Here is a 27,864-nt window from a genome sequence, read left to right as displayed (position 1 = left end):
GGATGCCTGAAGGTCGGGTTCTGTATCTTCTGACTTAGTTCCTGGGATTCTTATACAAACATGCTGCTCATCTACATGCTAAGAATGGTGGGCGTGGGAGTGGGGTTAAAACGCCCCACTGTTACAGCCCCAGGGGTCCAGAGACGCTCTGTTAAAGGACACAGGGACAGTCTCTGGGGCCATGTAGGGTTTTTTTGAAATTTCTATTTCGATTTGGTTTTGAACTTACAGAAAAATGATAAGACTAGAACGAGGACCTGCTGTGTCCCCTAACCCAGTGCCCTGTTTGCTGAGCACATTCCTTCATTCTCCCCCCTTATTGCTCTCCGTGTGTGATGCACACATGTCTTTCCTGGACCATAGAAATACTTCAGTGTTTCCTCAAAACAAGGGTGTTTATAGAATCTTTCAGTGTCACTACGGTCGGGAGGCCCAGCACCGACGCAGCGGCACCGCTAATCCGCAGTCCATGGTCGTTTTGCCAGTTATTCCAGTGACACTCTTCACACTGTCGGCTTTTTCCCTGCTGGCGTGCAGTCTCGGGCCACGTGGTCTGTTACTGTGCAGTCATCTGCTTATTCCGGAACATTCCTCAGTCTTTACCCCCGTTTTGTGGCGGTGGCATTTTTGAGGCACACAGGCCATTTCTGTGGAAGTCCCTCAGTTTGGGTGTGTCAGGCAGTCTGCTGGGTGTGTTCGGGTCACGCGTCCCTTCGGGAGTCGCAGAGGCACTCTGGGCGGCCTGGCGTGCCCCATCAGGGGGCCTTGTCGCATAGTTGGTCGGTGGCTCCTGGGGGCTGCACTGAGCTGCGTCCTGTCCTGGTCCCAGATTCTTCCCCATCTGCGATGGCTTTCAGGCTCGGTCATCCCCTCGCTGTCCTTTGTTGGCTTTCTCCAGTGCACAGCTCTTCCTTCTCCCTCTGGGGAAGGCGGGTTCGTTTATTTGTTAGCACTGTAAGGACTCCCACGGCCCCACTTTATCCAGGGCTGGAGTCTCGTTGCTCTGGGAGGGCGGCCCGTCTCCTCCCGGCAGCCCGGCCCGTCTCCTCCCGGCAGCCCGGCCCGTCACACGCTGCTCTGTGGCCACAGCGGCGTTTCCTCCCCCAACAGGCTCCGCCGCAGATGCCAGGTTCTGGGTTTACAGAACAGGACCTCAGGGCAGGCTCTGCTCCTCGGAAGGGGACGGGGATCCGTCCCATTCTCTTCCCTTTCCTCTCGTGTCCATCTGCCTCTCACGTGTTGGTGCAACTCAGTGGTCCAGTGTTCAGTGGGTACCCGAGGCCACAGTGGGTCTCTGGGGGACGCAGTGAATCTGTTTTGGCTGGGCCAGGGCTGAAGGGTCACAAGGTGCTTACATCTCTGTGTGGGTCTGAGATCAGCTCCCCGGCCTGCTGGACAGGGGGAGGAGGCGGCTGCACCCTGGGCGTTCAGCCAATGGAAGCAGCTCCTGCTTGCCCTGCCCTGTTTTCTCAGCTTGATTCCTTGTCCTTTCCCAGGACTATTTGAGGCCCTTTCTTAGGTGAGCAGGTGTGGGCTGTTTTTCAGACCTGAGAGATGTTCACACCATCATACCTGCTCCAGGAGCTGGAAGGCCTGCCTTGTTTGCAAGCGGCTTCCTATAGCATGTCTGTGCCCCACCCTCTGCAGGATGGGGGTGGGGGTGGGGTCTGGGAACGCTGAGCCCTCAGCTGGCCGCATTCTCAGACGTCCACGGAAGGGTGCAAGTGTGGAAACTGTCCTGGCAGCATCTGTGAGCTGTTTCGGTCCGGCAGGCCCTGAATTTAGGTTTAGAATAATTCCCTAATTTTAGCCTTGTTTGTTCATCAGCCTGTTTTCTCCTGTTGCCTTCCTCAGACCCAGCTTCCCTGTGGTGCTAACCACCAGGTTAATGCCCTTTCCATTTGAGAGGCATTTTTGAAGTTTCACTGTATTCCGAGCCCTGTTGCAGGGCCCAGACTGCCTGAACAATCAGGGCAAAATACCTCCTGCTCCCAGCTCTGCTCCCCAGGGCCCCGGAGCCCCACACCGGTCCGTGCAGTGTGAGGCCTGTGCGGTGGTGCGTGTGTGACTCACAGCTGCTCTCCCCCGAGCCCGTCACTCCCATGTCTTCCTCCTCTCGGTGCACACCCCAACTCCTTGGGAAAGGCCACTGTCATCTTTGTTTGCCCTCTTGACTCCTGGCTTCCCTCATGCCTCTGACAAGCCTTTTGAGAGTCTCCCAGCTCTGCCTGTCTACCTTTCCTGTTTACCCCCCCACCCCACTTCTGTGTGCAGCTGGCCTGCCCCTGCTGGGAGCACCCGGCCCTGCCAGACGCTCTAGGACCTTGGCACCTACTGTCCCTGCTGCCCAGGGCATGTTCTATCCCTGCTTTTCCCGCTCAGCTTGATTAACTGCACCGTCCTCCAATCTCAGCTGCAGGACTGTCTGTTCAGAGCTTCTGCACCGACCTGCCCGCCCCAGATCAGGCCTCACCCTTACTCAGCCCCTGCACTCCGTGTGTGCTTTGTCTTGCTGGCTGGAAGCTCACGAGGGGCAGAAACTGCCCAGAGTGTGTCCCCAGGACCTAGGACAGTATCTGGTGCTCAGGAATGTTTGTTGAATGGACAATAAATAGGAAAGACAGAGGCAGCTCTGAGAAGCCTGGTGGAGGACGTGACACCTTCCTGGAAGGAGGAAGAGTCCCCAGGTGGTCAGTGGGGGAGAGAGAGGCCTCTCGGATGGAGGCGCCGTGTGCCAGGGCCTCGAGACAGATCTGGGGATGAGGACAGGAAGTCAGGCAAGATGAGCTCTGACGTACTTTCCACAGAAGCCCACCCAGCTTAAAAATACAGGCACCCAAAGGAACCAGCCCTTTTGCATAATAGCCACAGTCAGCTTCAGGAGGTCCCACGGGCGAGACAGGCAATGCTGCTCTTTTGCTTTTCGAACAAAGACCCCTGATGCCCCGGAAGGGAAGACCTCGGCCATGCTGGCCGTGGGTGACCAGCTGAGTCACACTGGCCTTCTTAGTTCCCCATGGCTCCGGTTGCTCCTGTGTGTTGCAGAGGGAGGCTTTGGCTTCTGTTTTCAAGTTCAGGGGCAGCAGGAAGCCCTTTGCACTCCCTGCAGCCACGGGTCGTCTGGGCTTCAGGGTCAGTTTCAGACCCTTTGCTGTAGTCTTTGGGCTGGTAGGCGTTGAAAATAACAACCCCTGTGGTTCGGGCAGAAGACAATGACACCTGTGGCTCTTGCTGAGCGGTCCCCTGAGCCCATGCTCTGTGTCCTCAGATGTTCCAGGTCATCCAGCCTGAGCGAGCGCTGTATATCCAGGCCAACAACTGCGTGGAGGCCAAGGCCTGGATCGACATCCTCACCAAAGTGAGCCAGTGCAACAAGAAGCGCCTCACGGTCTACCACCCCTCCGCCTACCTCAACGGCCACTGGCTGTGCTGCAGGGCCTCCTCGGACACGGCCCCCGGCTGCTCCCCCTGCACCGGGTAGGTCTGCGCCTTTCCAGACTCCTGGACCCTCCCAGCTGCCCAGTGCAGTTATCCGGCTTGTGCACCCTTTTGGTCAAGGGGTCAAACTGGGACTAAAATACAGTCCCCACCCACTCAGCAAACTGCACGTGTGCAGGCTGAGTCTCCAAGGCTGTTCTCTGAATGGTCCAGGAGCCTCCACCCGAGGGAGCCCCTGGACTCATCCTCATGTAGACTCTGTGCAGACTGGCAGGGGCTTTGAGCCTTTGTGGGTCCTCCTGTCCTTTCCGGGGGTCAGAGCCATCCTTGGGGAGTGGGTGGGCAATGAAGGAGGGGTGCCCAAGGAGAGAGAAGACCCCAGGGGCAGGTTTTACTGTCTTGTTTCTTCTAAGAAGAGACTGGTAGTATCCCATCCTCCTGATTATACCCCCTTGGGTTTCTCCAACTGTCACCCCTCCTTTTTGGGGGGTCCATTCCCTCGAACTCCTCCTGCAAACCGAGCAGCGCCTCTTGCCCAGCCCCACCGTTAGCTGGGCCTCCTGAAGGTCATTAGAGGCTCATCTCCACCATCCTGGAGGGAGGCCTAGTGGCTCAGGCTTGGCCAGTCCCTGTGTCCCATGTGACCTGTGCAAACGGCAGCATCTGCTGTGTGTCGTGGTTGTGGAGGTGACAGAACACCCGAAGCTCTCGGGAGGTGGGCATAGGAAACTCGGCTCCACAGACAGAGAAGCTGAGACTCGGGATAAGTCCCTGCCGGGTCCCACCCAGGAGCCTGTGATGGAGCCCCCGCCCCATCTCCGCAGAGAGGCTGGGTGCTGTGTCTGGGGGAAGGGCCGTGCTGTCCCCTCAGGAGAAGCAGGAGCCCACCACAGCCTCCGGAGAGAGAGGGGCCCGCTGGTCCTTCCTGAGGCAGCCAACTGACCCTTCCGGGCACAGGGCCCAGGTGCACCTGTCAGGGTTATTTTTATTCCCAGTCATTCCTTTTCACAGCAGAGTAAAAGTCTGCCTCGTTTGCTTGCTGCCCCGGCAGGTCTGTGGGTACTGAGAGGCCACCAGTCCTCCCAGACTTGACGGTCACTTCTCAGTACTTGTCATTATTTCACAAACCACACACAAGGGCCCCAGCCCATTCAGGGATATGCTCAGTGTTGAAGCACTGCACCTTCTCTAGTGATCTTTAAAAAATCAGTGTCAGGACTAACAGCATGTGCTTTTCCATTGTTCTCGCTGTGTCCGGGCAGCGGCCTCCCGGCGAACATCCAGCTGGACATCGACGGGGACCGAGAGACGGAGCGCATCTACTCCCTGTTCTGCCTGCACATGAGCAAACTGGAGAAGATGCAAGGTGAGGACAGGGTGCGGCCCGGCCTGTCACGCAGGTCGCAGGCGGCCTGGGGACACCCGGAAAGGGTCCCCGGGACACGGGGCTTTCTGCAGGGATGACTTGGGCAAGTGTAGGCACACCTCACCGCTCTGCGGTGAGTCCCGGAGACCGTGTTTCCACCAACACCCAGGGGACGCCCCACCAGCAACCCATCACCTGTCTCTGAGGGTGCTGGGATGGATAGCATTTTTTAATTAAAGTATGTACGTTGGGTTTCCCAGACACAGTGTTATTGCACAGTTGATAGACTACGTACCGAGTAAGGGTAACTTACATGCACTGGAAAACCGAAGGATGAGCGTGACTCGTTTCACTGCAATATTTGCTTTATTGGGGTGTTCCGGAACCAAACCCACATCGTCTTGGAGACGTGCCCGTGAACCCCTCTGAGCCTCCTGGTTCTACGTGCGGTGTCGTGTGTAGCCGTCTGAAGGCATCTGTTTGGGAGGCAGTGGCACTTGGGATGGTGGGTGGTCCGCACGAATCACCCGATGAATGGTTCCATCTCTAGTGCTGCGTCTTGTTCCTGGGCTGCTCTGTGAAAGTGTATTAGTCGCCTCGCTGAAATCGACATGCACGCGCTTTAGGCATTTCCCTCAGTCTTGGTTTCACAGACCTTATTAAAGAGGATGTGCGGTGAGCATGTGCTTACTGTGATCCATTCCAGTTGGTGCTGTTTTAGTTTCTCCTCCCTGAGCTTAGCTTATAATGTATTTATTATTATCAGTACTACTCCATTCACGGATTTCACATCTGATGTGTGTGTGGCTTAGGGGCGCCTCTTTCTTCATGGTCTGGGCAGTTAACACCGCTCACCCCCTCCTCAGTCCCCAGATGTCCTCCAGGGTCAGGGCCCCTCCCAGGTCACCCCCAGCACTCCCCCACGCCTAGCATGCTCTTTGGTGCCCTGGGACAGGATTCTTCCAGGGTAGAGTGGCCTTGGTTCAAAGCCAGCTTTGGCACCTGCTGTGAGACGGGGGGCTGCTCCAGTTCAGGTATTGATTGGATTCTTTTTGTGGATGACTAAAGGCCACAGCGAGGTCTTTAAGCAGGAGCCAGGTGCCTGGTGAGAAAGTTCACTGCGGAGCAGTGTGGGTGCTGGGGTCTTAGGAAACTGCTAGCACAGACTGGCCGAGAGGGGATGTGCCTGAGCTCATCTGCCCAGACCAGCCTGGCCCAGTGCCCAGGAGCCACAGACATCCACAGCTTGGTGAGCCAGTGGGACGCGGACAGGCTCAGGTCACCCAGGAGGAGGGCTGGTCAGAGAGGGGGCTGGGGCCCTGGTGTTTGGGGCATTGGATCCTCAGAAGCCTCAGTTCCTGGGCCCTAGCTTTCTAGCTCTGCAGGCTTTTCTAGCGCTCAGTCTGGGCGGGACCCCTCGGTGTTGGCTGGACAGGTGGGAATGGTCCTGTGTCTGGGTGCACTTGCGTATGAACGATCAGGCTTTTCCTGCGAACTCTGGGAACAGCTTGTCTGGGTGCTTCCATTCCCACTGACCTCCCACCCTGCCCCCCATGATGCAGAGGCCTGTGGGAGCAGATCTGTGTACGATGGCCCAGAGCAGGAGGAGTACTCGACCTTCATCATCGACGACCCCCAGGAGACCTACAAGACACTGAAGCAGGTCATTGCCCGGGTCGGGGCCTTGGAGCAGGAGCACGCCCAGTACAAAAGGGACAAGTTCAAGAAGACCAAATACGGGAGCCAGTGAGTATGGCACGCCCTTGCACGGGAAGTCTCAGCAGGGTGCATGGAGAACCAGAGAAGAGGAGGGCGTCGGGCCTGCCCTGGAGCCACTGTGCGCAGCGCGGGCGACTGCGCAGGCTCCTTGGCTCCTTCCGAGCAGGGCCACTCTTCCCTCCAGCACCCTCTGGGCAGTGTCCCGGGGGCAGCACCTCCTCCTCTCCCGCCCCCTGCCTCTTCTGTCCCTCCCGCCTCCCGCCTCCCTAGCTCATTTCCTTCCAAAATTAGGCTTTCCTGGGCCAGCAGCCCTACCTGCAGCACGTCCTGCACCTTTTCCCTGTCTCTGGAGGCCAGCTCTGGCCTGGGCCCTGTTGACGTCTTCTGAGGAGGGTTGGGGGTACAGCAACCCCATGCTCAGCCTGGCTGCCCATGTCCCCTCTGCCTACCATCCGCCTTGCACCTGCAGACAGTCTAGCCACACTGCGTGCCTCCTGCCACCCCAAGAAAGGAGGCCAGGGAGAGCCTCGCCGACTCTGGGAGCATTGGGTTAAATCGCTTAAAGGGCTCACTGCACACACAAGGTGCGCACGATCATGTGTGCACACGTGACCTACACACTGTGACCAGGGTCTCAGTGGTGCTTCCACCGGGGGCTTTGGGCTGATTCTTTTTTCCTTTGCTTATCTATGTTTCTCATATTTATGACAAAGGATACACATTACACATATAGATAGAAAGGAAGACTCTTAAGTGAAAGTGCATGTGAGTTCTGGTGGTGGAGGGGGCTGTACCTCATTTTCTCCTCTCCCATCCCTTTGCAGGGAGCACCCCATTGGAGACAAGAGTTTCCAGAGCTACATCAGGCAGCAGTCAGAGGTCTCCACCCATTCCATTTAAGCCTGGAGGCGCCCTGTCCCAGGACGGTGTCGTGGGCTGCACCAGAGAAGTCTCGGTCTCTGCAAAGCGGGGAGACAAAGACAAGAAGGCTGAGCAAGGAAGCGGAGGGACCCACACTTCCTCCACTGGCGCAGATGACAAGCATCAAGCTCATTGATCTTCTGAGACTCCAGGGCTGTTTCTATGGTTGCGATGCACTTTATTCACACTGGTGGGCGGGCGCCCCGACCTGGCCTTTCTGGACCGACCGACCGAGGTGCCATCTCGCCCTCTGCAGAGCGAGTGCTTCTGTCCCTCTCGTGCCCCACTGCCTCTGCTGGTCCCCGTGGCACCTGCCCCAGGGAGCCTGCTGCTCAGCACAGCTGGGGCCTTGAGAGCATTACTCTTTTCTACGAGCCTGCTGTCCCAGCACCCACGGGCAGGAGGCCTCCTGGTTTCAGCTTTTGATGTTGGTGTTGTTCCTGGCTGGAGGGTCAGTTTTTTGGCCGGGATGTGCAGAAGTGCACGGAGATCCCAATTTGAGGATGCTCTTGATGTTTCAGGGGTACAGGGTTCTTCTGTTGAGGTCCTGGTGGGGGCAGTTCCAGGCGTCTGTCCCGCAGGTTAGAATCCCGCTGCTGCTGGCTGCCCCCCGAGCCGCTGACCACTACGCTGGGAGCTGCTCTGTGCCCAGTTCAAGCACCGGTGGTGTTGGCTGTCAGCGGGGCCGAAAAGTAGGATCCACACTCGGGGAAGATTTTAAAAATAGAAAAAATAGAAATGTGCATTATTTTCAAGCCGTTTTTCCTAATGTTTTTTACTTAGCTCTTTGATACAAAATAACTCAGAATCTCCAAACCTGGACTTTTTAAAGGGAGGGTGCCACCGCAGGGCACAGAAGGGAATGGGGTACACCTCATGGAAACTAATTACAGGTCCTCCAAAGAAAGCGAGGAAAGGTCCTGGCCAGGGGGCTCAGTTATTAGTTGAAAGTCGTCTTATACACCGAAAGGTTGCAGGTTCGATCCCTGGTCAGGGCACATACCGAGGTTGCGGGTTCAGTCCCGTCGGAATGCATAAAAGAGACAACCAATCAGTGTTCTCTCCCCCACCCTCTCCCTCTCTTTCTGTCTCTCTCTCTGCCTCCTTCTCTCTCTAAAATCAGTACACATAGGATTAAAAGGAAACAGAGGAAGGGAAGGAATGCTGACCTTGAAGTGGGAGGCACTGAGCTGTGCAGACGCCCCCTGGGCCCCAGAAGCAGTACTGCACTGTGTTTCTTTGAAGCCCTTAGGAGCAGCGATGGGGGCTGCTTTCTCTGGGGGTGAGGGCGTCCTATAACGCAAGGGGAGCTGTTTGCTGACTTTTCCCAGGCAGCCCTCGTAGCTGCAGGCGCCGGCTTTGGAAAGCACCGTTCAGACACGCAGGACCATGTGCTTTTGTGTCCATCTTTGTTCTTGTTCGCAGGGACTGTCCTTCAGACTCAATCTAGATGGCAGATAGTAATGTTACTTGCTGCAAAAAAAAAGATGGTGGAGAAATATGTTGCAAAAAATAAACTTTGGGATGCTCACCGAATGGCAGTTTTTAACATGGATTTGTAACTTGATGTTTCTGTTTATAAGATACTAATGATTTGTGATGTATTTTACCGGCCAATTAAAACGGACATTTTATTCTTTGTGAGGACTGGCGTGGTTTCCCAGGAGTGACCACCGATAACTGCGCGAGTGGGAGATGGGGGTGTGCCGTGGAGCCGGGCCGGTGGGGAGCCGGGTGGCACGCCTGTGAGGACGGGTGAGGTTCGCCCCTGAGGACAGGGGAGGCACCTCTGATGGGCGAGGGCCAGCTTGGAGCTGCAGGCCGAGCTGGAAACCGTGGTGCTCTCGGGCAGCAAGGTGCAGGGCTGGGCACCGTAAGGGCTACCGGGGGCCTTCTGCTGGGAACCTCCGGTGTGGATGGAGACGGGTCCAGCTCGAGGAGGAGGCCGGGAAAGACAGGCTCTCTCCTGCATTACTGTCTGAGGACCCAGCTTGAGGACCAGGCGGGCCAGGCGACCGAGACAGGAGGAGCAGGAGGGGGACAGGTCTTCAGTGCCATTGAGCAGAGGTGGTTGTCCCCCCACCCCAGGGGTGCAGAGGGAGGAGCTGGGTGCACAACAGGGTCTCTAAGGGGGAGACCCCGCCTCTGCGGAGAAGAATGCATCTTCTCATTTTCTTATTTCTTTTCTCCATTTGTTTTTCGTTCAGTAGGTTTTTAAGTTCCCACCTGGGTCAGCTGCTCTGAAAAGAATCAGACATTCCTGGGGGTGCTGCAGCCACCTTCCCTGGGGCATGGACTGGGGGAGGGCACTGCTGTCACTTCTGCTCTGGGCAGGGGCAGCTGAGGGCAGGGTGGGGCCGAAGGGGGAGCGCCTGCCTGTGAGGTGAGAGACTGTGGGCACCAACAGTGCAGAAGAAGCACCCAGAGCAGGACCACAGGGCGGCTGCAGGGGCCACGGCGACTCGTGTTCACACCAGGACCAGGCCTGGCCAAGGGAATCAGGAAGGCTGAAAGGAGAAAACGCAGGGGAACACGGTGACCAGAAGCCCCTCTCCCAGGACCTCAGTGAGAGGTCACAGTTGGTTGCTGCCAATTCCTCTTTCTCCAGAAAACCTGTTACCAGAAGAAAAGTGCTGCCCCTAAGCGTCCCGCTGCTATGACTTTCCTCGGTTGCACTCTCCAAGGTTAACGCCTTTGGGGTTGGAGCAGGTGCCTCTGAGGAATGTCTCAGGTATGAGGGCACCACATCTGTGCCTGCATCGGCCACTCGGGGACCTGAGGCCCCATGAGCTAAGATGCTGTAAGCTTGTTGGATAGGATGGAAGTGCAGGTGGAATTAGGGAGTCATTTTGGCTTCATCCTAAATATTTACGACACCCCAAGAACAATCAGCTGGTGGCTTAGGAAAAGCACCTACTGTGGTTTGTCCCTCCTGGTCTCAGGTGACTGAGGGAAAACAATTGTGTGCTCAAACAGGACATCAGAAGTTTTCTGTTAGGCTGTGTCAAGGGCTGACGAAGCTCTGACCCGCAGTACCTCAGACCGGATTGTGTGTGATCAGTCCAAGAGGACTATTTCAAGAGGCAGTGAAGGTCACGTGAAGTCATTAGTGTGACCCCTAATCCTCTGTGGCTGCTGTCCTTATAAGAAGATTAGGACAGAGACACGCAGCGAGGGACGACCATGCGAGGGCACTGGGAGAAGGCAGCCATGAACACGCCAAGGGGAGAGGCCTCTCTCAATCTAGAAAGATGATGTTTAAGCCACCCAGGCTGCGCTTCTTTGTTATGACAGTGCCAGAAAACTCGTACTGACTGCAAATGCCAATTTAAGTGGATGTTTTCGTTAGTGCAGTTCAAACCGCCTGCCCCCAGACAAAGGGTACGGAGAAAGAACACCTTCCCACCATTGATGAGGTGACCACGGTCACCACCACTGCTGCAGAGTCCTGCGTCCACTTGCCCAATTGGGTCTGTGACAACTTTGTCCCCTCAGCCTGCCTGGCCCCCCCTTCCTCTCTTTTCTGGTGGATAGGCCAGTCATGGCCAGGAAGGAGGGCGGTGCAGCAAAGCCTGCTCCTCAAACCCACAGCCTAAGTGAAGGGCTGCTCTGGATGACCTCTGACCTCTGACCTTGCAGTGATGTCACAGGGGACACTTAGCAACGGAGGCCTCCTGGGCACACTCTTGGACTGCTCCCCTCGGGAGAGGTTGGAAGCCATGTTCTCTGTCTAAGGCCGTGTTGAGAGCCGGTCCCTCTTCTTTCCCGACACCTGACGGGAGCAGAAGGATGGAGAAGGATGCCAGCAGCGTGCACAGGAGGCACCGGCCGGGTGCCGGGGCCCCTCCTTTGGGGGCGGCCACTGGACACCTCAAGGGGACCAGCGAGGCGGCTGAGCTGCAGAGGAGCAGGAGCATGGGCGGCTTGCACCAGAAGGGGGACCCTCCGAGCAGCATCCAGAAGCTGGGCAAGGAGCTAGGTAGGGCCTGCAGCCTCCCTCCCCGTGGCCCGCTCTGCCAAGGCCAAGCGGCAGGCACTGAACACGGGCTCTCAGGCGACAACCAGACTGGGGCTCTGGTGAGGCCAGATTGAGGGCCGGGCACCCACTGTGGGTGGCCGACTGGAAGTTCCTCTGGGGGCGGGGTGAAGGGAGTGAGGACCGACCGGGACCTTGGGGAGCCCTGTGGGCCTGCAAAGCCATCAGACTCACGGAGAACACCACTGCCTCGGGTGAGCTAGCACGGGAAGTGTCTCAGGTTTATAGTGAGACCCTGGGTGACACAGTTTCTTTGAGTCCAGCCTCCATCTGATTCAAGGAACCATGGCACCTCCCAGGGCCCGGGGTCAGCTTTGAACCTGTGAGGCATAGTATTGCCTGTCACACTTGGCATAATGTGGCTTTTAAATTGTAAAGTGAGTAGGCTTGTCCCTTACGTTAGGCCATGTTTGCCACTCTAGGATATTTCTAGGATATTTCTAAACATGCCAATTGAGGCCGTGGTATGGTCACAGAGGGGATGGGCCCCCAAACGCCCTAGTCCTTAGGTGGACCTGCACCTTGAATATTAGCTAACACGGGCCCCCCACCTGTAGGCATCTTGTGGCACTTCCCCCAGAGCAGCAGGACCCTGCGTTGGCTGCAGGACAGTGGTGACCAGTACAGTCACTTGCTGGGGCACTTCGCAGTCTGGTTCTCCTGGGAATTCATGCCAGGAAGTGGCCTTTTACGAGGGTGTCAGAAGGCCACGGAAATGAAACAGTAAACGGGAACACGGCTCGTTCAAGCCCTAGGGGTGCAGCTCCGGCCCGTGTGGCTCAGCTGGTTGGAACGTCGCCCCGTAACTGAAGGGTGTAGGTTTGATTCCTGGTTGGGGCACTTACCCAGGTTGTGGGTTTGATTCCTGGTCCAGGCAGGTATGAGAGGCAACCAATCAATCTTTTTCTCTCTCTCTCTTCCTCTTTCCTCTCTAAAAGCATTGAAAAAAAATCCAAAAAGATGTCTTTGGGTGAGGATCAAAAAAGTAAAAGGGGTAGGGGCGTGAAAATATTTGTTCTTCTGTAGTGTAATAATCCAAAGATGTGTCATTTGAGAAGGATGAGGACATCCTGGCCCAGCGCCAATGCCGGCGAAGTTGGTGTGGCTCCTCCGTCCCCTCCCGGTCAAGCTCTGCGCAGGGCCACGATCCTCCAGGCTCACTCGAGGAGCAAAGTTCCCCAAAGAAGAAATCAGCCTAAGTTTGCCCAGGAAATATTGCAAGTAGACACAGAGGGCACGTCTCCAGTAATGATGGCCCTGGGACGGGCAGCAGGAAGGCCTCTGTGTGGCCCACTGTCTGCCACCAGGGCTCTTAGACTGTGTCGCTTAATCAAGAGCCTGAGGACACAGAGCAGGAGTCCTCGCCAGCTGCATGCTGGGGAAGGCTGCCCCTGGCCTTGCTGCCCACACTGTGAGGGTGGGGGTCGGGGGAAAAATGGTCTTTCTTTCCTGATGCTTCAGATGTATAATAGGAAGAAACCAGATTTGAAGACCTGCCTAGGACAGCCCTCTGTCTTCAAAAACAGGCACATACAGGCCAAGAGGCCAGCAGAGGTAAATGCAGCTCACCTCCTCACACCGCCACATCAAAATTACAACTAAATCATAGAACAGCCATCACTCAGAACCATCAGAAACTGAGTTGAATGGAAGTCTGACAACTACAGAATTAAAGAAACCATATCCATCCAGACTGGAGGAGGGGTGGAGATGTGGAATGGGCTAGTCCCACACGCATGTGTGGTGGATAAAAATTTGGAAGGGATGTCTCTGGTCCCATGTGAGAAGTCCCAGCCCCACACCAGACCCCCCCAACCCAGGGTTCCCATGACAGGAAGATAGGACCCTATCACTTCTAGCTCCAAAAACCAGCAGAGACTCACTAGGAGAAACTTCTGGGGTCCCAAGCAGTTCCTCTTAAAGAACCCACACACAGGGACTTCCAGCACCAGGGTAGCAGCTTGAAGGCACCAGCGGTACATAGGGAGGAACTGAAGTGTCTGGCATCAAGGGGCGAGCTGGGGGACAGTTTCTCCCAGACAGAAAGGTCATTGTCACTTTTCTGAACCCTCCCTCCATAGAGCAACAGAGCCAGCAGGCAGGTGTCATATACGAAGCTCCATCAACCTGTCTAACACTGTTTGCCTTGCCCTGGTGATCCCACGGGACTCTGTCCTATCCAACTTATGGAACCAGCCAAGCTGTTAACAGAGGCTTTTCCATATGAATGGCTGGTCCTGCCTCATGCTTCACAACTTACTAAAGCCTATCAAACAAACAACAGCCAAACTCAGTGAACCCCTAGCCCCTGTACCTTTTGCTAAGTGGTCCCAGGCCCAGCACTAGCAGCAGCCAGTCTAGATTCACAGTTTAACTTTGCCTGGAAATTTCCAAGTCCAGCACAAGTAGCAGCCATCTCAGATTGCTTTATAGCCCAGTCAGGATAGCCCCAAGCAAAACACATGTGGGGGCTGAACTTGGCCTGTACCACCTGGGAAACCACAGAATGCAGAGCACCACCACCCTGCCCCTGCACTGCTGGCCCTCCATGGAAGACAGAGATGGGTGGTCAGTGGTCACAGGCAATCCTTGAAGCTGACAGGTGTGGGTACATCCCTCCCATAGACCCTTCAACAGCGATCAAGGAGCAACTACGAGAGGAGGGTGTACTCAGCCCACATGAAGGATGCACCTCAAGTATTCAGCTTGGGTAATAGGGGAGGCTGTGCCAGTGGACACTACAGGACACCTACTGCATTAGGCCACACTACCAAGACAGAGTCAAAGCAGCTCTACCTAATACATATAAGCAAACACAGGGAGGCAGCCAAAACAAGGAGACAAAGAAACATGGCCCACATGAAAAAAACAGATCAAAACTCCAGAAAAAGAGCTAAGCAAAATGGAGATAAACAGTCTAACAGATGCAGAGTTCAAAACACTGTTTATAAGGAATGCTAAAGGAATTTATTGAGGACCTTAACAGCATACAAAGGAATGAGCCAGAAACAAAGGACTCACTAATTGAAATAAGGAACAATTTACTGGGAAACAACAGTAGAGTTAATTAAGCCAAGAATCAAATCAATGACTTGGAACACAAGGAAGCAAAAAACAACCAATCAGAACAACAAGAAGAAAGAATTTAAAAAATGAGGATTGTGTAAGCAGCCTCTGGGACAACTTCAAGTATTGCAACATTTGCCTCATGGGGTGCCGGAGGAAAAGAGAAAAAGCAAGAAAAATGGAAACCTATTTGAAAAAATAATGAAAGAAAACTTCCTTAATTTGGTGACTGAAATAGACATGCAAGTCCAGGAAGCAGAGTCCCAGACAAGATGGATGCAAAAGGTCCACTGCAAGACACATCATAATTGAAATGCCAAAGGTTAAAGATAAAGAGAGAATCTTAAAATCAGCAGGAGAAAAGAAGTTAGTTACCTATAGGGGAGTTCCCATGAGACTGTCAGTTGATTTCCCAAAAGAAACTTTTCAGGCTAGAAGGGCCTGGCAAGAAATCGTCAAAGTCATGAAAAGCAGGTACCTTCAGCCAAGATTGTTCTACCAGCAAAGACATTTAGAATCAGAGGGCTGATAAAGAGCTTTTCCCAGACAAGAAAAAATAAAGAAGTTCATCTTCACCAAACCATTATTATAGGAAACATTAAAGGGACTTATTTAAGAGAAAAAAAGGTCGAAACTATGAACAATAAAATGGCAAAAAAAAAAATACGAATCTATCAACAATTGAATCTAAAAAACTAAGCAAACATGAGGAACGGAGACAGAATCATGGATACGGAGAGGGTTTTGATGATTGGTAGATGGGAGGAGGTTTGGGGAATGGGTGGAGAGGTCAGGGGACTAAGAAGTACAAAGAGGTAATCATAGAGTAGCCATGGGGATGTAAAGTACAGTGTAGGAAATGGAGTAGCCAGAGAACCTAGACATGACCCATGAATGTGACCAGTGGTAGGGGGGCTGCCTGAGGGAGTGGGGAGTGTTGGGTGAAAGGGAGCAAAGGGGGAAGATTGGGACAACTGTTAGAGCGTAATCAATAAGATGGAATTAGAAATAAAACAGGCACAGACAAGCATACGCACATGCGCGCATGTACACAAGCTAGTAGGCTCCTGAGGGTCTCCCAGAAACAGTCGTTTTTTAAATCCCTGCTTGGAAAGTATTGATCCTGGATCGTTTTGGTCCTCTTAGCTGAGGCTGAGGCTGGAGTGCTCCTTTCCTCCCTGAGGGGTGCCTTCAGAGCTGCAGTCGCCACCCCCCCTCCTCGGAGGACACGGTCCAAGACCCCCAGGGATGCCTGGAACTCAGCCCTGTATATACTGTGCTTTTCCTACGTGTGCACACATTTTCCCTTAAAGGAAACCCTTCACGGCTTCTTTCTGCACGCTTGTGCTTTGGGGCTGTTATTAAGGTAAATGTCCCTTGAACTGCACAAGCAGTGTGGTGCCATGACAGTGGAACTGGTAACCAGGACGGCTACCAAGTGACTGGCAGGCAGGTAGCCTGCACAGTGTGGGTACGCTGGACAGAAGGTTTTTCACGTCCCAGGCAGGATGGAGCAGGACAGCTAGAGATTTCAGCAAGCTGCTCAGAATGGCACCAAGTTAAAAATGTATTGTTTGTTTCTGGCATTTTCCATTTAATACTTTCAGACCGAACGTAAGTGGGGACAACTGTACCAAGTTTTAAAATTCTCTGAGGACAGATGTCCTACCCCCTCCCTCGCACCACCACCCTTTGCTCTCAGGGCTTTTTGTCCCTGGTGTGGCCAGTGTCTGCCTAGGACGGCACAGCCACGGATCGAAAATGTCCCCTGAGCCTGTGTGGGCACCGTGGAAGGCGAACATGAAGGATACCTCGTTCCCATCCACAGGGAACTCGGGCCAGTCGGAGACAAAGAAAATGCCCAACAACACAGCCCAAGGCCCCAGGCGCTGAGCATCAAGAAGGCCTGGCCAGGATGTGAAGCTCCCTCCAAGGCGGGTTGCTGTACACCAGGCAGGGCTGCCCAGGTCCCCAGGAGGGACAGCACTGGAAGATGGCAGGGATCGGAGGACGTGTTCCAGGAGCAGAACAGCGTGAGAGTCTGTGAGGACTGTCTAGGTCGGACTCCCCAGAGAGAGAAGCAAGAGCAGGGCGCCGGGCGCCTTCCGGAACCAGGCCGTCACCTCCTCTGTCGGGCAGGCGCCCCAGTGTGTGGCCTGTGAGCCGAATTCACATCGAATGGAAGGCCTGGAGTAGCTGATCCGACAACCAAATTCTGGGAGGCAGTTCTCGAAGACAGGGCCTGCTCAGAGGTGCCCTGGCCAGGCCTCCCATCAAAAGTATTACTTGAGCCCTGACTGGCATCACTCAGTGGGTTGTGTGTCCTCCCAGGAACTGAAACTTTGCCGGTTCAATTCCAGGTCAGGGCACATGCCTGGGTTGTGGGCCAGGTCTCCAGGTGGGGGGGTGAGAGATGCAACCAATCAATGTTTTTCTCTCACATTGATGTTTCCCTTCCTTCCCCTCCATTCCCTTCTCTCTAAAAATAAATAAATAAAATCATTTTTAAAAGTTTTACTTAAGCTTCGGCATTTTTCCCAGGCTGTGCTGGCATTTGGGGCCCTCGGATGGTGTGTTGGGGGTGGTGGGTGGGCCAAGCTGCTCGTGGGGAGGGGCAGCTACTACAGGGAACCGCTCGTCCCAGCCATTCCAGGCTCAGATGTGACTGTGCAGAAACAGAACCGTCGGCGTTGGTGACCTTGGGTCCCCTCAGGGGCTGCCTCTTAGATACTCCTGAGGGCTCTCCTGGTTGACAAGCTCCTAGAAGTGGCAGTCTCTGTGCTCACTGAAAATCGGTATGAGGCCCATGCTCTGATCCTGCCGGTGTCACCAAATGCACTTTTACCTCAATTGTTTAATGACGGCCACTACTTATGGGAGGCTGAACAGCTGGAAGGACAGCCCGCTGGCTGCCAGGCAGGTTTCTGAGCCACCAAGTGCACTGGTCTCTCACGCCTGGACGAAGATCCTTACCACCTAGACTTCAGTCAGCAATTTGCTTGGGAAAATGGTTACACTGAACCCCAGGCAATGCCCTTCAGAGGAGGAACTGTGAGGAGGGGAGTTTGCTGGACGAACTGCGTGTGGCTCAAGTCCCACCTCCTGGGGCTGCGTCACCCGCCCCTGGGGTCAGGGCTGCCCAGTGGGCTCCCGCCCCCACCCTTTATTTCTGCTGCATCTAGTCTAGGGTGCTGGGGCCGGGGGGACTTCGAGAGGCCCCCCTGGGTCTCGCACATTTATTGTAAGGGCAATGCCTCATGCTTTACCCCGAGTTCTGCCTAGAGAGGTCCTGGAGTGGCCATGTCCGGGATGGGGCCCTGTAGGGCGTGGGCAACATCCTGGGCCAGGGAATCGGGAGACAACCTGTCAGGATGAAAACTGAGATCGCTTCAGTCGTAAGCATCAGTCGTCAGGCCGCACCGCAGTGCGGCTGGAGCTGCAGGGCGCCCAGCACCCAGCGCCTGTGGGGTGGTCCCATCCATCCCAGTGGGGCTGGGCTGTGGGGCCCCGGGCCAGCAGCGCTCCCAGACCACGTGATGGGAGTGTTATGACAAACTGCTCCTTCCTCCTCAGAGCCCGAAGATCAGGAAAAGGACCTAAAAAGTGACGCTGAAGACACCGTCTGGTAGGTGGGCTTTGTCCGGCAGGGGTGACTTTCTAGGGCCTCGTGAAGGACACAGGAGCCAGTGGGGGCAGGAAGTGGGGCCAGCACCAAGGTCAAGACCTGGAGGCCCTGAGGATTCCCGAGGAGTCCTGAGAGAACCCCAGGCACTCAGATGGGAGGGCTCGAGGCAGGAGGAGCTAAGGTAGCTCTCAGGGCTGCAAGCCCCCTCCCTTCCCCCATGCCCACTTCTTCAGGCAGCCCCTCCAGCTGCAGCCCAGAGTCAGGGAGGTGTCCCGGTCCCAAACCACCCAGCCTGCTGGAGGCCTCGTGCTGGGAAGGGTCTGGATGTGCAGTGGTGTGGACAGAACCAGCCTGAGTAGCACGGCCTTGGCCTCGGCACCTCTGCAGGCCGCCTGCCTTGTCTACGCACCCACCCCCTGCCCTCAGGGAGGGGCGGCCCTGCACCTTCAGGTGCCTCTCCACCTACACATACAGTTCAGACCTGCTCCCAGAGCTGCCTGTGTCCCAGAGGGAGAAAGTTGTCATCCTGAAGCTGTGACACTTACTTCAAACCCTTGTTTCCACTTCTACAGTCAGGCAAGCCTAGAGGAAGACAAGCAGGGAAAGAACCAGGATGCCCTTGGGAAGTCGGACCACGAGAGTGAACAGTCAGATCATGAGAGTGAACAGTCAGACCAGGAGGGTGGGAAGTTGGAACCAGAAGTCGAGAAGAGTGACTCCGAGGCCAGTGACCAGGAGCGGCAAGAAGAAGACGAAAGCATAGACATACGCACCCAGGAGGCCAAGGTCAGACTGTGGTCCTTCAATGTCCACAGACTGCCGTGCCCCAGGGGTGGGGTCTTACCTTTAGTGACCTGTTTGGTGTCTTCTTACAGGAACAGGAGTCAGGGTCCATAAAGCTGGAAGTCCCTCTGGAAAAAAAGGCAAGAGCTTTTTAACGTGGTGACAGAAGTCGGATGGGGAGGCCTATCAGGCATCGTCCTGCTGGACCCTGAGCGCATGGTGGGCATGTGGTCCCGAGTCATCTTGGCAGGACCGTGGTACATAGTCTGGACTAAGTCCTAGCCTGACCCCCAGAGAGCCTTCCAGGTCAAACTCTGCTCTTGGCCTTATGCTGAGGCGTGCTAACTCCAAACAGTGCGGCAGCTAAAGGCATGTGGGTCCCTGACAAGGACCCAACACCCCAACACTCAGCTTGACCTTGGCCCAAGGAAACATCCCCAGTCCCAGTCCCAGAGCCTGAAGCATTGGCCAGAGACATGTCAGCACTATCGTAGGAATCAGCACAGGGCACTTTCTGAGGAAGGTGGCTGTCATTCTCCATTTTAATTCATATGGTGGGGAACGGCAAGGTAGCTGGATATGTTTTACCAGGATTTACAACAGATGGTCCTTGGTGTGATTCCAGGGGGTTTGGGGAGTCTTTCACCCATGCCAGATCCTTGTCTTGGTGTTGATTAAAGTGCTGCCATTGGAAAGACATTGTAGATGGAGCCCAGGTGCCCAATGAGAGATCTTAGGGCAGCAACACCTGAACTGTGGGGCTTTTCACATCTCAGAGACAGTCTTTACAATTTGGCAAAGTGGGAGGCGAAGTGAAAGATGCTTCCCAACTGAGCAGTTCTGGGGTGGGCTTGGAGGGGCTGCCCCAGATCTGGACATGGCCTGCCCCCACAAGCCCTGGTTCTCAGAGGGAAGAGGAGGGAGAGAGTCTCTGGGGTGCCAGGGACCTGTTGGGAGGCGAGCAGGGAGAGGTAGGAAGGCCACGCTCCTCCCTGCCCTCGTCTGCCAGAGCTGGCCCACAGATGCCTTGCCATCCACACGGCCAGCAGCTCTCTGCCTAGCTTGGCAGGGTCCCCGACTGAGCATTGCCAGTGTCTGGTGGTCCCAGCGGTAACTGCTCTGACCGACTGCCCAGGGTCAGGAGCACACGCTACCTCCCAGGAAGTCTGCTCACCTCCCTAGCTTACCCAAGCTTGTCATCCATGTCTCTTTGGTTTCCATTCACAGAAACCATCTATGTTTGTGGAGATTGATCTGGGAGACCATGCCGAGGAGGTAAAAAACCTTCACACAACAAAGCCAAACCACCTGCCGGGAAATGCTTGTACTCGGGGCCCACAAGGCTTTCCTGGGGAGCCAGCCTTGTGCACGTGTTTGTTGGGTGCAGAGGCAAAGACAGGCTCGGTGCATAGAGAAAGCTTCCGGGTGGCGAGGATTGCCCTGAGGGGCCGGAGGGCACCCTCTTCTCCTTTTCATTCTCTCTCACTCTAACCTGCACACATTCCAACAGCATCAGAGGCTCCTGGGCTGAGTCAACTCTTGGGGTGCCCTGGGCCCTAAGAACTCCTTTGTGGGACTATGCTGAGGTGGTAGAAGGGGCACAGGCTTGGGAATTTGGAGACTTGGCCTCCACATCCAGCTCTGCCAGTAAATGCTCCAATGCACCTTACCTCTCCAAGCCTCAGTTGTCTCATGTGTAAAATGGGAATCTTAGTAGGACCCGCACCCAAGGGTTGTCTTGTAAAGCTCTCAAAGAGTGTCTGATTACCATCATCATTACCATCATCCTCATCATCACCACCATCACTGCCATCACCATCAACACCTACACCATCACCACCTGTACCATCACCATCATCACCATCATCATGATTGTCTTCATCACCATCATCACCACCTACACTATTACCATCCTGCTACCACCATTTTCATCATCACCACAATCACCATCATTATCACCACCATCCCCTTCATCACCACTATCATCACCTATACCATTACCATCGGCACCACCTTCATCATCATCACCACCACCATCACATCATCCTTATCATTACCATCAGCAGCAGCGTCATCACTTTTGTCACTATTGTCATCACTGTCACATCCTCATCCTCATCATTTTCTGTAAAGAGAAGTGGTTGACCCCAGGGCCTCTCTGGGATGTGTCTCTCCACTTTTCTGCTGCAGCAAGCCGTCATCTTTTAGAAGTTTTTTGTCTCGATAAGTTTAATCTCCTGCTGGGAGTTATTTTTTCCAGATTGCCCCTTTTATGTCTGCCCTCAGAACATGCAGCACAGCGAAGACAGATGGTTACTAACTCCTGATGAGGCGACCATGGGGCACCACAGGTTCTAAGGACTCAGGGAGGCTCGGCCTGTGGCAGATCTGAGGCTAAGGGCTCCCTTCTCTGATCTGTAATCCAGGGGTCACGGTGGCCATATCCAGGGCACAGTCCTTGGTCAGGGTCCCTTAATTAGAAATTTCCCCTTGATGGCGCCCCCTGTTGTGAGCTGATGCTCAGGGCCAGTGCAGTCTTCATGACTCTGTTTGACCCTTGCCAGGTCCAGCATGTTCGTCCTGGTGCCTGTGGTAAGGTCTTTCCCCCACTCCATCCCCTAAAGGACTTCTGCTGCTTCCCGCAGGTGGTCACATGTGTCAGGAGAGAGGAGAAGCAGCCCCAGATGGACATGGGAGATTTGTCAGAAGACGAGTGAGTGATGAGTTCGCACCTGGGGAGGTGGGGAGGCTTTTCCTCCACCACAGCTTCTGGTGGGCCCACCGTGCCCCATGCAGAGTGGGCAGAACCAAGCCTGCCTGCCTCCCCTCTTCCTCTGGGGGCGCAAAGGGACCTGAGCACCTACCGAGTCTGGAGGGGCTGAGAGGCCGGCAACAGGGCCTCTAGCCACCTACGGGATCTGGCTCAACCTTCAATTTGAGTCCCCCCTCACTCGAAGGCCAGGCTCTCTCTTCCCATTTCTTCAACTGACAAAATGGCCAGAACGTGGGGGATGGAAAGAAGGGAAGAAGAGGTGAGAGCAGGGTGTTGCCTTGTGGATGTGCCAGCTTCTTAGTTTGGGGGTTTGGCTGCGAGGGTCACACAACTTGGTTCTACAGGCAGCGGGAGGACCCCTCGCAGGTGTCCTGACTACCTACGCCCTATTGGGGTGCAGACTGTAGGGCCGTCAAAGCCCCATCGCTTACTTCCTGAGGCCATAAAAGGTGCTGGGAGAGGGTAAGGTGCTGGGAGAGGGTGAGGTGCTCACTTCTGTGCCAACCAAGGGCCCAAGGGTCTGTTTTGCTTTAAACAATACAGAGAAACACGAGGAAGGAAATAGCAATTCATTCAATTTCTCTCCACTAAAAATTAATAACTACATTAATATCTTGGTTTAGTTGTTTGCACATTTTAATCAGAAAAATCTCTCTCTTTGCTTGTAAAACGAACACCCAGTCATTTTAAATAAATGAGGTGGAACAGCACACCAACCAGGAGCGTTCGGAATCCCCCCACCCCCACTCAGAAACTGAGCACCGCACAGGAGCTCGTCCTGTGGAAGCACAGATGTGGAATAGAGGCGGCCCTGGGGCCCCCAGACAGGCGCTCCAGTGAAAATGGGTCTCCGTGGGCACCATTTTTCTGGGTCGCCAGCTCCGCTGAATGCTCGTGGCATTATAGCCCTTCGCTTATTTGCTCCCTGCTGTTACTACCATTTAGTCCCCAGATCTGTGTGCATCAGAGGAGAGAGGTCCTGTGAGGAAGCTTTATTCCCTCTTCACTCAGAAGATCCTCCTCTTTTCTGACCTCAGCTTCTACAGCCGCTCACGTCAGCTTTGGCGACGTGAAAGACAGCGGTGGCCTCCTTGCACTCTCAGACCTAGGCTTAAAACAAGTCCTTTTGTTTCTTAATGGACGTGGTGATGGATTCAGCCACACAGGATGCAGCTCAGTGGCTTTACTTCCTGTCCCAAAGGCCAGACAGTCTGGTCCCTTGGTCTCAGCTCATCACCCCTGGGATTCAGCTGCCCCAGAAAACCTGTGAGATGGGCCAGCACTCCGAAACCAAGCCTGGACCACTGGAGGCCTCCAGGCCAGTGGGAAGGGGGTCTGCAGTGGGCCCGCCTGGAGGGCCAGGCCTGGTCATTTGTTGGGCAAGGCCACCAGCTTGCTCTGCTGCCTTTGCTCACCTGCGGTCTCAGTTTTCCTCACAGCTAAGGCTTCTCTGTCCAGGCCTCTCCCTCGGGCCCATTCAGATGGTGGGACCAGGTGCGCATGTGCCGGCGGCCCATTAGCAGCCCCGTAGGATGGATTGGCACCGAGCTGTGGGGGTCCTCGCCACATGAGGGGGCCGCTGCCTCCGCCCCGAGTCAGCCTAGGTCAGAAGGGGAAGCCCCAGAGACCACCCCACAAGGAGAGAAGCCCAGGCTGAGACTCTCTGGGAATGTACAGGGCCGGATGTGGGGACCCATCGCCTAGGACACCTGGCTCAGCTAGGCTTTAAGGCCTCTCATGTCCAGGGGTCCTTTCTGACTCAGGCCTTCCAGGAAAGAAAACAAAGGCCATGGTAGTGGGCTGGGAAAACCCGGGCATCTGGAAGGAAGGCAAGCCTGGCTCTGCCCTGGGATCCGATTTTGTGCACAGGGCCCGGCAGCTGCAGAGGCAAGCCCTTGGCTCCCCGGGACTGGAGCAGTGGGATGCAGCACAGGCTGGAGTGGAGACCCTGTGGCGTGCATGCACTTGGGGTGAAGGGGCGCTGCGTGGGGCCTGGGCTCCGCACTCCGGGCACCTGTGGCCCCACGGGCTGCCTGTCTCTCCACCCCCCTCTCCGCCTCCAGGACCAGTACCAGCTGGGTGTGCTGCATTCCATACTCCACCAGAAAGAAAGTGAAGGGGAGCGTGTAGCAGCCCTGGAGAAGGTGCTCTGCACACGGCGACCGGCCGGGGTGAGCAGGGGGGTCGTGGGGGACAGGAGGTAGCATAGAGTGGGGCTAGGTTGCCTATCTGACCTCCCCTCAGCTTCCTTGGTCCCCCTGAAGGCCCGCCCTTTATGACCAGTAACCGAGGATCTCCACTTCTGTCTCCTGGGGTCGGCCAGAAGGCACAGAGGGACACAGACCAGCAGCAGGCCACGCACACCTGTTTCAGGGGCGCCGGCGACTGCATGGGAATCGCCGACCCGCTGGGCGAACCATGCTGCCCTCCTTCAGAAAGACACAGTAAAGAGTGCACAGAGATGCTCTCCTTCTTTGGCCGCTCTCGTCAGATCCCGGCTCCTTCCTTTTGTGCATCTCATTCTGTGAAACGGAAGCTGGGGATGGGAGGTGAGCCCAGGGACACACTGCAAGGTGGCTGAGCTTCCCAGGTTATGGGTATGTGACCCTTCAGGTCCCAGGAAATTCCATAAGCAAAGCCAGACCCCCACAGGCCTGGAGTGGCCCACAGAGTCGGTCCCAGATCACGTGGGGGTCCTGCCCTAAGGAGAGATGACTCCAGGAGCCCTGGGGCAGGTCGGGCATCCTTCCCTGTGGTCCCAGGAGGCTGAGCTTTGTGGGTGAAGCACCCTTGCAGGTGGGTGCGAGAGGTGCGGTGCCGCATTTCACACAGACCCTTACTGGGAGCCCCGGGGGCCACGCAGAGCAAATCAAGGGGCAGGGAGAGGCCGCCTGCAGGGACGGGACAGATGCGGGCACAGGGTCGCACAAAGGAAGACTTGACAGGGGCTGTGGAGCCCTTTGTTCGGCTGGCTGGGTCTTGGCAGACTCATGCCAAGTGGGTGAATATGTGACTGCCCTGTGGTTCGGCTGCAGACTGAGAACCACAGGCCCAGCCTCATCCTGTGAGTGGCGTCCCACCAGGCTGCACCCAGCATGCACACTCTCACACGCAAACGTGTGTACCCACACACACACTCACGCAGGCAACTCACAAACACATGCATGTTTGTGTGTACCACATACATGGCACACGTGCACACCACACATGTGGCACACATGTGCGCGTACCACATGCATACACACAGGCACACCTCACACATGGCACACCCACACACACAGTACACAGGAGTGGGGGGGCATGGGCAGGTGGCGAGCAGCATCTCTGAGGACCATCTGGGCCCAGAGGTCAGAGGACATAGGTGAAAACCTCAAACGCCCGTCATGGAGGTGAGACGTGTCCGCCTTCTCAGTTCTCCCCTGGACCCCGTGACCACTGTCTGGATGAGACTAGGGAGGCACAGAGACAGCTGGAAACCAGGACCTGTGACCCTGCCCCCAAAACAAGCTTTCTTGCTGGGGGCGCGGGGGCTGCAGCTGGGACTGACAAATGAGCGGATCACAGAAAGGGCCGCGGCACTGGGTGCTCACTGCGCCTTAGAGGCTGGGTGTGGCGGCTCATTGCCCTGGACAAGGAGACATCAAGCAAGTACCCTGTGTCACAGCCCTCAAACAGAAAGGCACCCAGGAAGCTCCGGAGAAACAGCTGCATTGTCCCTCGGCGGGTGCAGGAGGAGGAGACCTCTGACCCCCAGCCCCCTGGGCTCTTGCTGCAGAGCAGAGCAACATCGCTGGGCTGTTCCCCTGGTTCCTCTGCACCTGGCACTGTGCCACAGGCCAGGCCACCCTTTTCCCTGTCTCCATCATCCATCCCTTGCTGCTGTGAGTGGCTGGCCCCATTCTGAGCCTTATGCTGCATGTACTGCCCACAGCAGAGCCTTAGGGGCCCAGAGGACCTACCCGTTTGCATAGTATGGCTAGTTTGGGAGTTATCTTTCACTAATTTAGCAAATAAGCCCTCCAAAATCATTTTACTGTTCGTTGGGCCTCTGAACCTCAAGCCTCGAGGTAGTTCTGTTTGCCCTGTCGTCTGGGGGCATCTGTAGAGAGAGCTAGTCCACGGTGACCCTGGGTGGGAGGGACAGCCCAGAGGAACCCTGGTTTGCAGGTAAGGTGGTTGTGGCTTCTGCCAGCATGCCGAGCTCTGGAGGGGTGGGCAGGGAAGCCAGGTCTCCCTGGAAGCCAGAAACCCTTGAGCGACGAGTGTGGAACAAGTTCTGAGCCTCCATTCCGGGTCCTCCTGGGCCAGCAGAGGCCCCTTCTGTCCTCCCAGAGGCTCCCGCAGAGCAGGCATAGCTACTTGTGGGGTGTGTCCCCAGCCCTGCGCAGCCCGCCTCTCTCCCTACTGCCGGAGAAAGGCACCAGCCCCAGGGGTGATGAGGAGTGAGGTGAGCCCTGGAGTCAGAGAAAGAGCAGGTGACCTTGAGGAGTCTGTAACCCCCAGAGTGAGGATTTTCCTGACTGTTGCTGCCACAATTCCGTGTTTGCTTCAGCACAGCAGGGAAAGCAGAGCCTCCAGCCTGCGAGCCCCTGGAGGCTGTTGGAGCTGCTTCCACCGGGTCTCGCTGGGCGGGCTCGGCCAGTGCAGGGCAGACCACTCAGGGGCAAGGGCGGAATGGGCGCCAGCACTGGTCAGGCTGGCCCACATATAGACGGCCATTTCGGTTTAGGAAGGGGTGGAGCCAAATGCTCCAGGCTACCTGTATAGCTTCCCCTAGACTTCCCCTTCTTTGGAGGGCCCCCACCGACTCAGCTTACGGGGGCCACAGCTACAGGCCGAGTCGGTGGCATTTTCTGTCTCAGACAGGCTTTGCCCAGTGATCCCTGGTGGTGGCTCCCTGGAGACCTAGGCCTGATCCAGGTCCCTCCTCGGCCCCTGCTGGCCCCCCACTTGCTCCCACGCCAGTTGACGAGGGAGGAGGACAGGGTCCTCCTAGGGCAGGAAGGGCAGGCCTCAGGTAGCTCCCAGCCACTTCCAGCCCAGACACCACTGACGGAGCCAGCACCTGGGTGTGTGTCCCTTCCTTGGGGCCCAAACACCCTGTGGCAATGGCTCCATCTTATTCCCAATATTCTCCTTGTGCCCCAAATCTGCAATTTCATTGTAGATTGTATGGGAAATAAAAAGTATTTAATCTGCCATTTCATTACCTTCAGTTTATCAGAATTTTTGTATATTTCTCCGAAATTCTTTCTCTCTACATACCTATGGAGAGGGCTATATATGAGATAGATAAATACATATTTAAAAAAATAGTATCATGGTACCATGTATTAAAATTTTTTTTGTACCATGTATTTTTAAAATACGTTTTTGTTATGCCACATGCACATTCCCCAGTGTCATCCATGAATGTCTATTAAACTCCTCCCTGTGACAGGCACTGCTCTAGAAGTTGGGGACCCAGTGGTGATTGAAACAAATGTCTCTTGGAGCCTGCGTGCCAGTGGGGGAGAGGATGATGGACACCCAGTGCATCTTTGTTTATCTACTGGTAGTTCTCTACAAAGAACCAACGTCACTTTGAAAAGGGGCCTCCAGCTGCCCCCAGGGCACCGAGCGCTGCACCCCCTGAGTAGCGCACAGATCAGATCAGTGGTGTGGAGTGTTGATGGTGGGCCCAGGTCCTGATGGAGGGCCTCGCAGGAAGAATGAGGTACAACCGCCAACAATGTCAAACACTGAGAGCGGCAGTTCGTGTGTGTTTAAGTCATGAATTCTACAACAACCTACTAAGATGAGTTCTATTATCATACCTACTTTGTACGTATGATAAAGTGCCGGGTGCCTGGCAGGTGGGCAGGTTTCAGAGCTTTGAGGGAGAGGCAGCAGGGGCTCTAGCAGATGGTGATCACTAGCAGGGCAACCCCGCCGACAGTTGCCTTCAGAGGTCGCTGTACCCAAGCGCCAGCCTAAACATGCCGTGGTTGCTATTGCTGCTTTTGTCTGTTTGCCCACGGAAAGCGATAAAAAAGGGATGCGTGTCTCCTGCAGCAAACCCGCCGCCCCTTCTTAGAAACCTCTCAGGGCCGGGCCGGCAGCAGCGCTTGCCCAGCTGCGCCCCCTAGTGGTAGGTT

At 55.5% G+C, this 27,864-nt stretch overlaps 2 protein-coding genes across 2 annotated transcripts in view; both read left to right on the top strand.

Annotated features, from left to right (window-relative positions):
- RASA3 (RAS p21 protein activator 3) overlaps positions 1 to 9,083 on the top strand; it is a 115,726-nt gene extending 106,643 nt beyond the window's left edge. Inside the window, exons 21-24 of the mRNA XM_037125672.2 lie at positions 3,269 to 3,477; positions 4,701 to 4,804; positions 6,367 to 6,550; positions 7,348 to 9,083. Coding sequence (XP_036981567.1) covers positions 3,269 to 3,477; positions 4,701 to 4,804; positions 6,367 to 6,550; positions 7,348 to 7,423 — 573 coding nt within the window. The 3' untranslated portion in view covers positions 7,424 to 9,083. The remainder of the gene's footprint in view (positions 1 to 3,268; positions 3,478 to 4,700; positions 4,805 to 6,366; positions 6,551 to 7,347) is intronic.
- Positions 9,084 to 11,233: 2,150 nt separating this feature from the next.
- CUNH13orf46 (chromosome unknown C13orf46 homolog) lies at positions 11,234 to 21,671 on the top strand. Its single transcript, XM_053660075.1, has 6 exons — positions 11,234 to 11,423; positions 18,120 to 18,171; positions 18,744 to 18,957; positions 20,712 to 20,869; positions 21,519 to 21,546; positions 21,600 to 21,671. The coding sequence occupies exons 1-6, from the start codon at positions 11,234 to 11,236 to the stop codon at positions 21,669 to 21,671; spliced, it is 714 nt and encodes a 237-aa protein (XP_053516050.1).
- Positions 21,672 to 27,864: the final 6,193 nt, after the last annotated feature.

Source organism: Artibeus jamaicensis, unplaced genomic scaffold, assembly GCF_021234435.1.
Source record: "Artibeus jamaicensis isolate MK-2021 breed Jamaican fruit bat unplaced genomic scaffold, CSHL_Jam_final scaffold_833, whole genome shotgun sequence".
Lineage (NCBI taxonomy): Eukaryota > Metazoa > Chordata > Mammalia > Chiroptera > Phyllostomidae > Artibeus > Artibeus jamaicensis.
This window is presented reverse-complemented; position numbering and strand designations above follow the sequence as displayed.

Coding starts and splice junctions, on each gene's coding strand:
- CUNH13orf46 (XM_053660075.1), top strand. CDS start 11,234: ATGGAGAAGGATGCCAGCAGCGTGCACAGGAGGCACCGGCCGGGTGCC. Junction 18,958..20,711: donor TACGCACCCAGGAGGCCAAG/GTCAGACTGTGG, acceptor GCTCTCAAAGAG/TGTCTGATTACCATCATCAT. Junction 20,870..21,518: donor ACCTACACTATTACCATCCT/GCTACCACCATT, acceptor GACCCTTGCCAG/GTCCAGCATGTTCGTCCTGG.